General features: G+C 43.4%; 1 protein-coding gene across 4 annotated transcripts in view; it reads right to left on the reverse strand.

Annotated features, from left to right (window-relative positions):
* The window catches only part of CDK15 (cyclin dependent kinase 15), a 92,052-nt gene that overhangs the window by 25,653 nt on the left and 52,235 nt on the right, over nt 1-14,164 (reverse strand). Inside the window, exon 10 of one of the 4 annotated variants that reach the window (XM_033230690.1) lies at nt 8,589-9,388. The exons of the other annotated variants lie outside the window; for them this stretch is intronic. Within the exon in view, the coding sequence (XP_033086581.1) occupies nt 9,297-9,388 (92 nt within the window). The 3' untranslated portion in view covers nt 8,589-9,296. Of the gene's footprint in view, nt 1-8,588; nt 9,389-14,164 lie in introns of those variants that run through there. 4 annotated transcript variants of the gene reach the window in all.

The following is a 14,164-nucleotide window of genomic DNA, read 5'->3' on the forward strand; positions in this document are numbered from 1 at the left end:
AAATGAAATCCATTTCCATCCTTTCCCATTTTCCATTTTTCCCTTCTGAGAGGTCTATGTGCTATGTTTTTGGCCTTCAATATTTTAATACTCTTTCTAACTTGAGTGGTGTTCTGTGGCACGTGGGTTGGGGGTTAGCTGACGTAGGGTTTGAATATGGACTCTCCTGCTTCAGTTTTGCTGAGACCTCATTTAAGATACTTTGACCATCCATGGCAACCCTCAGTTTTCTTTCTTTTTTTTATGATTTTTTTAAATTTAAATTTTTTTTTTATTATTGTACTTTTAAGTTCTAGGGTACATGTGCACAACATGCAGGTTTGTTACATATGTATACATGTGCCATGTTGGTTTGCTGCACCCATTAACTTGTCATTTACATTAGGTATTTATCCTAATGCTATCTCTCCCCTTGCCCCCCACCCTACAATAGGCCCTGGGATGTGATGTTCCCCGCCCTGTGTCCAAGTGTTCTCATTGTTCAATTCCCACCTATGAGTGAGAACATGCAGTGTTTGGTTTCCTGTTCTTGCGATAGTTTGCTCAGAATGATGGTTTCCAGCTGCATCCATGTCCCTTGCAAAGGACATGAACTCATCCTTTTTTATGGCTGCATAGTATTCCATGGTGTATATGTGCCACATTTTCTTAATCCAGTCTATCACTGATGGACATTTGGGTTGGTTCCAAGTCTTTGCTATTGTGAATAGTGTCACAATAAACAATACATGTGCATGTGTCTTTACAGTAGCATGATTTACAGTCCTTTGGGTATAGACCCAGTAATGGGATGGCTGGGTCAAATGGTATTTCTAGTTCTAGATCCTTGAGGAATCCCCACACTGTCTTCCACAATGGTTGAACTAGTTTACAGTTCCACCAACAGTGTAAAAGTGTTCCTATTTCTCCACATCCTCTCCAGCATTTGTTGTTTGCTGACTTGTTAATGACGGCCATTCTAACTGGTGTGAGATGGTATCTATGGTTTTGATTTGCATTTCTTTGATGGCCAGTGATGACGAACACTTTTTCATGTGTCTGTTGGCTGCATAAATGTCTTCTTTTGAGAAATGTCTGTTCATATCCTTTGCCCACTTTTTGATGGGGTTGTTTGATTTTTTCTTGTATATTTGTTTAAGTTCTTTGTAGATTCTGGATATTAGCCCTTTGTCAGATGGGTAGATTGCAAAAATTTTCTCCCATTCTGTAGGGGCAACCCTCCATTTTCTCAATGCAAATTGAAGGTGGTATTCACCTCGCAAGGATCCTGAAGCAAACCAGTGAAATAATGAGTGCAAAATGCCTGCTCTGGACCATTAAACAAAATAAATCCTATTTGCTTTTCCTTCCTCTTTCCCTTTCTTTGAAAAGTTATGGGCAGTATAAACAATGCATGGCCAGGCACTTGGATCCAGGACCCGGGTAAACCCACACAATGCCTCTGACCAGCTGTGTGACCTGAAGATATTCCTTAAGCTCACTGGGCCTCAGTTTTCCCACCTGCAGAAGGGGGATAATAATAGTTCCTACTGCATAGAGTTGTGAAACTAGGATAGTAAATGTAATATAAATATTTCTTCACTCTTTGTCTCTTCTTTTCCTGCTTCTCTCCCTTTCTGATATAACACCCCCCTCTCTTCCACTCAGGTATTTCTGCCTTATTGTTAGTTCTCCTTGGAAACCTTCTCTAAATGTCTTCTACTAAAATTCTAACTTGCTCCAAGTCCCAGTTCCTCTAAGTCTGACTTGATTTCTTCTGAGTCCTCAATGTGGGTCAGTGGTGTGTTTCTTAGCTTGGTAGTATGGTAACATGAACACGAGCCCAAGCTCAAGTCTCCTTTTTGCCACTTACAAGCTTTGAGACTTTAGGGAAATTGCTTGGCCTCTCTGGTTAAATAATTGAGAAGTTTCCAAATCTGTAAAATGGGAATCATTTTCCAGTTGCTGGGAAAATTACAAAAGATTAAGCACGTGGCCTGTAGTAGGGCCTCAGTAAGTGTTAATCTCATTCCTTTTCTTCTTTTGGTTTTGACCTCTCATTTTGGAGAGGTAGGTTCTCAAGGGGAGCTGCATACTGGCATTGCCTGGAAACCTTTACGAGAAAGGAAGCCCTGAGGTTTGATTCAACTAGCCTGGGAAGGGTCCAGACATTGGTTACTCATTGTACTGTTATTACAAGTTTCTTTGGGTTTTTGAAAGACGTTCTCATTCTGTTGCCCAGGCTAGAGTGCAATGGCATGAGCGTGATCACGGCTCACTACATCCTTGACCTCCCGGTCTCAAGCCATTCTCCTGCCTCGGCCTCCTGAGTAGTTGGAACCATAAATGCACACCACCACTTCCGGCTAATTTTTAAAAATGTTTGTAGAGATGGAGTCTCCCTATGTTGCCCAGGATGGTCTCATACTCGGGTATCCAGCAATCCTCCAGCCCCAGCCTCCCAAAGTGTTAGGATTACAGGCATAAGCCACCACGCCTGGCCTGTTATTATGTCTTCAATAGTTCAGTGGTCTCCAGAATTTTCCAGTAAGGAGCTAAAACAGAGGATCTTTGGTCTAGCAAAGAGGGCAGGGTCTATCACTCACCAGCAACTCGACACACACTTCTCTGAGGCTCATTACCTCATCTGTAACAACTCAAATGAGGTTGTTGTAAGAATTTAATTAATCAATGCATATAAACGTTGCAGAACATAGTGTCTGACACATACTTAATATGTTTGTTCAGGGATGTGAGAGAGGAAGCACTACAAGGGAAAATTCAGTTCTCATAAATTCTGCCAGAAAAGGATGACCTGTAATAGTTGCCCCAGGACCCCAGGAGTAACAACATTTTGTACTTGAGTCCATGTTTGGGGTAGACGGATTGTACTGACGCCCCGTCCACCTCTATTTTGTAGCTACATTAGCTGAGACAGGAATGGATGTGTCCGGGGTCAGTCAGGGAGCTGCTATTAAGCAGAAGCAAAGTGCGACGCCTATTTGTGGTCTGCCCTCCCACTCAGGCAGATAACCTGAGGCTGAATGACCTTGCCTCTCTCCCATTGATTTTTCCCAGTAGGTAAGCTGCAAGCATCAGTGACAGAATGATCCACAAACAGATAGGCATTTCACACAGCACCATTTCAAGAGGAGTCTGGTTTCTCTGGCTTCAGTCGCCTCTAAAAATAATAGGTCTGGAGGTAGCTTGTTTCCCTTCTCCTTCCAAAGACGAGAGTAAATCATTAGACTCGATTTTTCTCCTCATCCCTCTGCAGTTCTCTCTAAAAAGAGTTCTCATTTGAGTTCAATTGGAATTCAAGGCAGGAAAAGCAAAGTTGCAAAAGGAAAGTAATAAAGCAGAACATTTACATTTCCAAACTAAGTGGAGTGAAATTAAAATGAGGGCAGAACTTTTGCTACCATAGTAAAAATAGTCCATTTTTCATAAATATTTAATAAAGCTCATTTCACAACGGAATTCAAGTCTGGTAATCTTAGTCAACAGAGATTTGTTGATTGATTGGTAAAACATCACTGCACCATTTTGAGTCTTAGCTCAAGGTAAAACATTTTCTAGTTACTATAGTCTTGCCACAGTCACCCTAAGGTTATCTTATAGTGCTGTCTACTGAACTACACCTCTGGAATTTCCTGAATACAATGCATTCTTGAGATACCGTATATTTAAATAGTTGATAATGTTGTTAGCCTTATTTCACTATCTTAAGCAGTAACTTGAAAACTGCACTGCCAAAATCTGTAACTCTTTTTCTCCTACCTGCCCTTCACCCTCACCCCAAACACACACACACACACACACACACTCACTCACTCGTGTCCTCACAACTGTTTGCTTCACTCTTCGTCAGGTAAGTGGCTTGGAAGTTTCCCTAGTCTTTGGCTCAAGGCTTCCCAAGCTTTTTCTTTCTTTTTTTCTTCTTCTTTCTTTTTTTTTTTAAGATGGAATATTGCTCTGTCTCCCAGGCTGGAGTCCAGTGGCATGATCTTGGCTCACTGCAACCTCTGCCTCCCGGATTCAAGAGATTCTCCTGCCTCAGCCTCCTGAGTAGCTGGGACTATAGGCACACTCCACCATGCCTGGCTAATTTTTGTATTTTTACTAGAGACGGGGTTTCATCATGTTGGTCAGGCTGGTCTTGAACTCCTGACCTACGGTGATCCACCTGCCTCAGCCTCCCAAAATGCTGGGATTACAGGTGTGAGCCACCGCACCTGGCCCTTCCCAAGCTTTAGAGTCCCCTTTGAGCATCATCAGGATGCTCTAAAAGCTGGTGTCCTCACTGAGGGTACTCCTTGGCATTGTTCAACCTTGGCCCTCCAACTCATATTTGTAGTGTATTACTTTTCTAATTGTGAATCAAAACTTTCTGTGGATTCTGAGAAAATATCCCTCTGCCAAAGCCTGTGCCTGAGGTCTCTGTAAAGGAAGGAGAGACCAGGCCTTGCTCCTGGTGGATGGAGAAGGTGGAGGGAATGGGCATAGTCAGGACTCTCCCCTCTCTCAGAGGCAGGACTGTGATTGAACTCTGTCTGCCCCAACAAATGATTTTTGACGTATGGCTTGATCATGCTTTTCAGTGAGTGTTGTATTTAATGATGCATCATTTGACACTGACCACTCCCTGTAGTCCCTACGCATATTAAAGGGCCACCACATGCAGTCATTGAGCTCAGCATTGAGAATACACAGGCATGGAACCCAGCCCTCCTCCAGTGATGTGGCCATATGATTTCCACGGTATTGCTAGGATTACCTACTGGTCTCCTTTAGCTCCTCTGGCTGTTCCTTCTCAGCGTCTAAAGACTCCCTTCCCTCTACCTAGTCCTATAGTACTGGCCCCACAGGGTTACCTCGTCCTTTCTTCTTTCTCTACACACTTTCCTTTGGACAACTGAATTCACACCTGAGGCTTTAAATACCGATTTAAGCACATGGCACATGACTTCTCCTGTATTTCTAGGCTGGACTTCTGTACTCACAGTTTATATTTCTACTTGCTTTTTAGATATCTCCATTTTGTGGTTCCACAGATACCTTAATCTCAAAAGGTTAAAACCTTATACTTATTACTCTCTCTATAAATCTCTTCCTTCCCCCTTTTGTTTCCTTTGAACAAAATAGCAGGGGTGGCCGGGTACAGTGGCTCATGCCTGTAATCCTGGCACTTTTGAAGGCCAAGCCCACGTCTCTTTCTTTGAAAACCATCCCTAGGGCAGGCATGGTGGCTCATGCCTGTAATCCCAGCACTTTGGAAGACCGAGGTGGGCGGATCACTTGAGGTCAGAAGTTCGAGACCAGCCTGACCAACATGGTGAAACCCCCGTCACTACTAAAACTACAAAAATTAGCTGGGCATGGGGCTGCACGCCTGTTATCCCAGCTACTTGGGAGGCTGAGGCATGAGAATCGCTTGAAACCTGGAGGTGGAGGTTGCAGTGAGCCAAGATCGCGCCACTGTACTCCAGCCTGGGTGACAGAGTGAGACTTCATCTCAAAAAAATAAATAAATAAAACCATCCCTAAATTCCCCAAATTAAGAGGGCCGTTTCCCTAGTTCCTTCTTTTCTTTTATTTTCCTATTCTTTCTTGTCATGTCACAGCCAAGTCCAAGATTTCCCTAGTTTCTTTTTTTTTTTTTTTTTTTAGGCGGAGTCTCGCTCTGTCGCCCGGGCTGGAGTGCAGTGGCTGGATCTCAGCTCACTGCAAGCTCCGCCTCCCGGGTTCACGCCATTCTCCTGCCTCAGCCTCCCGAGTAGCTGGGACTACAGGCGCCCGCCACCTCGCCCGGCTAGTTTTTTTTGTATTTTTAGTAGAGACGGGGTTTCACTGTGTTAGTCAGGATGGTCTCGATCTCCTGACCTCGTGATCCGCCCGTCTCGGCCTCCCAAAGTGCTGGGATTACAGGCTTGAGCCACCGCGCCCGGCCAGATTTCCCTAGTTTCTTAAAGATACCCCGGCAATGCTGCTGTAGTATACTTCCCACATTGTATCATTTATTTATTTCCCCCTCTAGACTATATTCCTTGAAGGCAGGTACCAGTGTCATATTTATTTTTTACTCTCTCAGTCCCTAGTACCTAGCATTCAACACATATTTGCTGAATAAATAAGAAGTAGATGGTTGGATGAAAAATAAAAATGAAATAAATATATTAAAACTTATTTTTAAAACGTTAAAGTAACTCAAGTGAGCCCACTTGTGTACCTGGCTCTGTGTGTGTGTATATTTTTTTGTTTGTTTTTTTTTCTGAGATGGAGTCTCACTCTGTTGCCCAGGCTGGAGTGCAGTGGCTGGATCTTTGCTCACTGCAGCCTCTGCCTCCTGGGTTCAAGCGATTCTCCTGCCTCAACCTCCTGAGTAGCTGGGATTACAGGCACCCACCACCACACCTGGCTAATTTTTGTATTTTTAGTAGAGATGAGGTTTCACCATGTTGGCCAGGCTGATCTCAAACTCCTGACCTCAAGTGATCCTGCCTCGGCCTCCCAAAGTGCTGGGATTACAGGATTGAGCCACCACGCCCGGCCCCAGCTCTGTGTTTTACAGCGCTTGACGGTGCAAGGCACTGGCCATAAACATGGAGAAAGAGGCTCTGGTTTGAGCCATTTACATGGTATTTGGCACCTTGAGGCCTCTTTTATTCTTCATATTCTTCAACTTGGAAGGAACATGGCAGAGTTTTACTTTACTTTTATTTCTTTTTAACATTAAAATTTATTTTTTAATTAATAAATTAAAATTGTATATATTCTTGGGGTTTTACTTTAGAAAAAATACTTTTTACCCGCTTTTACTCACTTGCAATTTTTCCTAATCTTAATTACTTTAAGATAGATAATCTACTCCCCCCAATAAAAACTAATAATTGACATCAAATAAATTAAAGATGAGAAAACTAAAAATAAATGTAGAAACTAGAAGCAACCATTAATGAAGATCAAAGTGGCTGTGTATCTAAATTAATTTCACTGACTGATTTGGGGGACGGGTTAATAAAGATGTTAATAGTAACTCCCCAGGAGCATTCGGCAGCACTCCAGAAGTGAGACAGTAATGAGCCCAATCGAGGTTCATAGATTCAGTGAACGCCAGTGGCTTCAGTAGCTATAGAGAGGGAGGCTGCTGGAGTCCCAGGGTAGGAACTCCACTCAGATTACACTCCTGAAATATGTCGCCAGGCTCACAGATTCTAAAATCAAGTCTGGGTGGAAAGACATAATCATTTGGAAATGAACCTGCAAAAGTTTATGGCCGGTTCCCAGTCTAGGGCACTGTTTTAATTACCAAATCATTATATCTGCCCTTTGATAGTTAAGGTAAAGTGGAATACTGCTATGACCCCCTTGGAGTCCAACAGGTGTGGATATTCTGGGTCACCCCCTTCCTGGTTAGGTGACCCTGGGCAAGTCACATACTTCTCTTAAAGCCTCAGCTCTCTCATCAATAAAGTAGGGATTACAACATTGTCTCTATCTGATAGGGCTGTTGTGAATCAAAGTAAAATAAAATATGTAAAGTGTCTAGCTCATAGTTAGTCCTCAATAAATCGTAATTATTATTACCATTAATAAGGTGAATAATAACTTATATGTTCTTCTTTGCAAAGCAGACAATAAGAATTATTTAGAGTCCAAGAGGGTGCAACTGGAACTAGAACTCAGGTTTTCTAACTCTTAGTCATTGATTTCATTTCACAAATATCTACTGACTACTTATTATGTGCCAGGTAGGGGGCTTGTGTAAAATACTAGAAGCACTAGAAGTGGTCAGGTGTGCTCTGTAGAAAACGTCAGCATTCTTTCCACTATAGCATGTTTGGGTGAAGTTAACAATGGTAACACTAATGTTGTCTGTGATTTAGTAGCCCTTACTGGATACCCATTATGTAGCATGTAGATGACAAGGATTCTCCCAGGGAAAGGCACTGTGGGCATAGAGTGGGCAGATATATCACTGCAGTCCAGGTGCAGGGAGCAGAACAGACCCATCACCAAATAAGAACAGCCTTAACAGGTGCACAACTAACTTAGGTAGGCATTTGAAAACTGAGAGTCAGCTCTTAGGATGTGCGGATTCAGGCAAGGTTTAGGCCATGCAAGTAAAAGCAAAAGTCAGTTCTGGTGCCTGGAGGTATGTCTGACCTCTACAAGGAAGCCAAGATTTCTAAGGGAGCAGAGATAGCATCTGTTCTCACACACCTGTCCCTGGGTCTGAACCACTGGCAAGTCACTGAGCAGCTGAACTTCCACACTGTGTACAAAACCGAATGGGGGCGGTGGCTCACACCTGTAATCCCAGCACTTTGGGAGGCCGAGGCAGGCAGATCACTTGAGGTTAGGAGTTCGAGACGACCAGCCTGGCCAACATGATGAAACCCTGTCTCTACTAAAAATACGAAAATTAGCTGGGTTTGGTGGTGTGCGCCTGTATTCCCACCTACTAGGGATGCTGAAGCAGGAGAACTGCTTGAACCTGGGAGGCGGAGGTTACAGTGAGCTGAGATCATGCCACTGCCCTCCAGCCTGGGTGACAAGACTTCATCTCAAAAAACAAAAAACAAACAAACAGAAAAACCAAAAACCAAAACCGAATGGGAACTAACTTTTACTGAGCACCTACTAAAAGTTAGGCACTATAGCAGATGCAATTCAATATCATTTATTTTTCAGACTTATCCTGCAAAATGAGACAGAGGGATACAACATGATTAATGAAAGGAGAACAAGGTGTGGATGCAGATTTCACCCATTTCCAATAAGTAAACGCCTCTGTGTGAGCCTAGGAGAAAGCCTCTGTTTCCTCATCTGTAGAACTGGGCTACTCCATCCAGCATTGATCTTGGCAGGCAGTAATAGGGATTAGCAATTGTGTATGTTCTGTGTCTGGCACACAGGAAACACTTTTACAATGATAGGATTTCTCCCATTTTGCAGATTAGGGAACTAGGAGATAAGTAACTTCCTCAAGTTACCCCAGATAGTAAAAGGAGAGCTTGGACCTACAGTTCCATATGAATTGATGCCCACAGTTAAAGCCTCTCTTATCAATATCTTTCCCCTCAGTTCAACCCACTGAATAACTCCCTTGGCTAACAGTTCATGCAACCAAGCTGATGCCGACCCAGGTGCAGACCTTAGCTTGTGTTCATAGCAAACACAGATACTTGCTTAGAACCCTTCGAGCCCAAAACAGAATAGCTCTTTATCATCCCAGTGGGGACAAGGATCATTTTAATCATCGTCTGTCCCATAGTGGTTTCAGATGCAGTGAAGCTCTCACACTGGATTTAAGGTCAAAATAAGTCATTCCTAGAACAAGGCTGCATTGCTGCAGTACAATGCTGCTGGATGTCAGTATGCCATCCATGCTGTTTCTTGCTTCCACCTGGTGGTCAGAAGTTGATAAAGCAAGTGTACTGAAAAACAACTGGGCGTCTGTTGGCCTGTCGCTTATCGTACATCTGATTCTGGTCCCTGCAGGGTTTTTAGTACCGCTTTCCTGCCTTTTGATTTTCATTACGTTCTTCTAGTGGAAAAACTTCCCACGTGCAGTGTTCTTTCCTGGGACTAAAAGAACCAGGATAATCCCGGATGCTTCCCTGCGGCTGAGCTCATGTCACAAATCAGGCATGATTTTCAGCAGATATTTCTTTAAAAGTTTGAAGGCCTCTGTGGACTCTATTCCCTTCTCTATGGGAACAAGCATCAAAGAGACAGGAATAAAATGCTTTGCACGCACATCAGGAACTAATTGCCAATTTGGCAAATGCATTGACTAATGTCATGCACTGTTATTTCTAAATCCTCTCCTGTCCTTGACCCCCAGTATCTAGATGTAAACTTGGAACCATTAGTGGAGAAGGATAAAGTCTTCTGGTGCCTCAAATGGAATTGAGAGGGATTTAAACTCAGCGCTTTTGAGTGTGGTGAAATGAACCCAGCAGTACATTAATGCTAGGATTTGAGCTCACACAGCGTGAGCGCTTTCAAAAACCGTGTTTAAGGAAGCAAACAGAGCTATGACAGACCCTTTCAGTGGAGCAAAAGGAGTTGGATGAAACAATCAATGACACATTAAAAACCACAACCGGGGTGCAATCATGTAGGCAGGAAAAAAAGTTTCTCTTTATCGCAGAATCTTTGCATCTAATGAGATGGTGACTGGACAACCTCCAGAGGAGTAAGGCCTCCGTTTACTTTAGTTGAGAAATGTCTAAATATTTAGTTGATTCTCTTAAAAGCCCTACACGATTCTGTAGCAAACTGGTCTCTAAGGTATGATCTTATCAGTTCTGCATTGCCATTGGAACATCTATTTAAAGGGAATTTGAAAAAGAAAAATCAGAAAATACTATTAAAAATACAAATGCTAACTTTTTCTCTCTCAAAATTAACTATTTTTAATACCCTTCAGATACTTAGTTTAGAACCAATACCTTTCCAGTTACTACTTTCTCTTAATTGGTTCTAAATTGAGAGAACCCTCGACTGGGCTCCCAGCTGGGCTCCCTCAAATTGTACTGGTTGAATTGAAAGTTTAGGGGTGCTTATGACTACTTTGAATGAACTGGAAAGGAATGGAAATCTCATTCAGAATGCTTTTGTATATTCTTCATTTCTACTGGTTCTCATGGTGAAACCTACACTGTATGGTTTGGCATAGCCACTGCTCAGTGCTTGTGTCTCCGCAGGGAAGCGGCTCCTGAGTGCGTTTTCATGGGAGTGGCAGGGAGAGCTAAGAAGGCTAAAGGAACCTTGTAAAAATGTCTCTGGGGGTCGCCATTTGAATGCACAGTACTGTCTTCTACTAGCAGATTTTAGCTAAGACCAGCATTCAATTTGCTCTAAGTTTCTGGGATCTTCAGCGCCACAACTCCTGTCCATTCTAGCTACGGCATCCACTGGGGCTTTAAACTCTTCTGACTTTCTGATAGCAGAATCTCCTCCAGCTTGCGGTTCTTTACTATTGCTTCCTGTGGAGTATTATTAAGGCTTACCAAACTCTCTCCCCTCCCCCACTGCAGGAGGCCCGCGCAGCCCCGTCCAGCCAGCTTGATTAATGTGTCTTGGTTAATTGTGTGAAAGACGGCAGCCCTTTAGCAAGTGTGACCAGTTTATTGTTCAGCCAATCACGGGCGCCTCAGTTAGCATGTGAAAAGGGGGTGTACTGCCGGAGGAGGGTGAGTGTTCTGGCGGCTGAGTCAAAGGAGGAGCGTTTTGGGGGGTCACAGAGCAACACCCACTTCTTTGAGGGGATGTTACTATGCTCTACTAAACCTGTAAACCTCTAACTCAAAACACTTTTTTTCTCCTCCCTCTTTTTTCAAGATTTTTTTTTCCCATGGTGCAAGTAGGCAAGATACTGGGTACTCTGTAGATGGAGTTCACGTTCCAGGGTTTTTAATATTTCACTTTTATATTTCTGTTAGAGAATGATCCTGCTGAGAGTCTGGGAATCTGTGCTCGTCAGAACCCCCTCACTGACACTTGGATATATAGCTCTGAAAGCTATCCCAGGAGAAAAGATTAAACAAAAAAAGCACCTACTTTTCAAAGCCTACTTTTCAATCTGCCCACATCAAAATAAGACAACTGGCCCTTTGAAGTGGAGGACACAGAGTTCTCAGCCAGCTTGCTTAAAACGGGGAGTGGGGGAGACAGAAAGAAAGGAAGGAAGAAAGGAAGGGAGGGAGGGAGTGAAAGAGAGAGAAGGAAGGAAAGGAGGGAGGGAAAGAGAGAGAGAGAAGGAAGGAAGGGAGGAAGGGAGGGAGGGAGGGAGGGAAGGAAGGAAGGAAGGAAGGAAGGAAGGAAGGAAGGAAGGAAGGAAGGAAGGAAGGAAGGGAGGGAAAAGTAAGTTTCCAAAATCACACAACCCTCTTACCTTGCCCAGGTTTAATCAGGCTCTAGAATCTGAATTGATGGCTAGAAAACTTACAACCCCGCTCATCAAAGCTCCAAGAAAACAGTTAACTGTCAGAGAAATCTGTCTGGCTGGGTCAGCATCAGGTGACTTTTTAAAAGCTGTACAAATGGAAACTTTGCTGTCCTCCTAGAGGTGTCCAGATAAGGCCTAGAAATGGAGGCATGGGTGTAAATGGACACTGAATGGTTCTCCCAAGTTTCGGACAATTGGACTCCCTCAAAATTGTACTGGCTGATTCAAAGTTTGGGGGCTCCTAGGACTACTTAGAATGAAAAGGAGAGGAATGGGAAGCTCATCCAGAATGCTGCTGACACAGTGCTCATCTGTGACACTTTCCTGGCTCCTAGCTTGTCTTCTGTTGCCCTTAATCATTGACATTCAAGTGTGTAGAAGCCACAGCAGCTCAGGGATGGGGATGGGTAGGGGGTGGCTCAAAAGGAACTTATTGACTCATGTAAGGGGATGTCCCTGAAATGCAGATGTTGAAGACCCTTTTAAAACACAGTCCTTGGGATTGAGTTATCGATAGTACTGACCCCATGGCCCAAGATAGGCTGGACTTTTAAGATTTCCAAATCCAGGTTTAGACATCTTGGCTATGGCTAAGGTTCCAATTCCCTTTGCTCCATAAGCTCAGCCTGGCCCACAGCCACGAACTCCCCAAGCCACGGAAGCAGAGCTCACAAATGAGCACCCCGGTAACAAAGAGAACTGGCGAAAGAGTGTGGATGAATGAATCCAAACTCAAACACTAGAGATTCAAGAATGGACCCTCTCCATCTACGTAGCCCCAGCACATGGCACAGCAACTGACAGATAGTAGGTGCCTGAAAATTTTTGACCTATTTGAATTAAATTGAAAACTTAAAAGAAAAACAATGGATGATGCGCCCTATGGATGTTGGGCCTGGAGACTTTTCTTCTTATATAGAAAAACTGCACATTGTTTTGAAACAACAGGAAATTTTTAAAAATGCAACATATTTTCTCTGTTTTATTGGAACCCAGTTATCTTATTAAGCACACAATCTGGCGGGGAAGCACTTTGGCCAAGTTTCTATGATTATTGCTCTCACCAAGACATTTTGTATTAAGGATCACTGTTGATTGCCTGAACCAACCTGAAACCCAAATGTCTGAAGTTTGGGGGAGCAGCATATGCCCACCACAGTAGCTTTGTGTTGGCATCATCCAAATTGTTTCCTACAATCCATCTGTGACTCTGAACTTCTGCTGGCATCCTCAGTTAGGAAGCTGACAGAAAATAGAGAACAGAGTGGACAGGGAGAAGTACAGGCAGGGCAGGAAAAGATGAGAGCCAAGTTCTCCTGGAAACCATGGCAACTGGAGATAGGAGCAATTTGCAGACTGGACCATGGCTCCACAAGAAACTTGTTCTTTTTTCTCTATCTCAGACCAATGGAAATAGGCACTATTCCAAGCCCTGTGACTAGAGAATGGCATTTTTCTCAGGTGTTAAACTCTAGAAAAATAGTTAGAAATCATAAACCATTTGCAAATGATTTTAAGGCCTTTAGTAATGGATATAACCATTCACACAGCAGCAGAAAGGACTTTACAGTTAGTCTTTAGCTTGCTGTAGGGCTTCCATAATCCTGGTGGTTCAAGATGCCTGATCCCTATGGATAGTTGTAAGCAAAAGTATTGGATGCTGAAGAAAAGAAGAAAAAAAAAGTCCCCAACTCCCTATGTCTTTTATTTTCTTCTTTAATCACATTTTAACTCTACCAAAAATTCCTTGCTCTTATAAAACCTTCCAGGACAATCTCATACCAAAGTTAGTAAGGACAGCAGGCCAGGTGCAGTGGCTCATGCCTGTAATCCCAGCACTTTGGGAGGCTGAAGCAAGTGGATCACCTGAGGTGAGGGGTTCGAGACCAGTGTGGCCGACATGGTGAAACCTCATCTCTACTAAAAATACAAAAAATTAGCTGGGCATGGTGGCGGGTGCCTGTAGTTCCAGCTACTCGGGGAGGCTGAGGCAGGAGAATCGCTTGAACCCAGGAGGCGGAGGTTGCAGTGAGCTGAGATTGTGCCACTGCACTCCAGCCTGGGCGATAAGAGCAAAACTCCACCTCAAAAAAAAAATACAAATACAAATAAAAAAAGTTAGTAAGGACAACAATTTGGGAAGATTTCGTTTTTAGTAATGGAATAATTATAGACTAGAAAATCTGGCTTGGAGCATATCCACCCTAACCTTGTCCTTATCTGTAC

Source organism: Trachypithecus francoisi, unplaced genomic scaffold (assembly GCF_009764315.1).
Source record: "Trachypithecus francoisi isolate TF-2019V2 unplaced genomic scaffold, Tfra_2.0 Lachesis_group13, whole genome shotgun sequence".
Lineage (NCBI taxonomy): Eukaryota > Metazoa > Chordata > Mammalia > Primates > Cercopithecidae > Trachypithecus > Trachypithecus francoisi.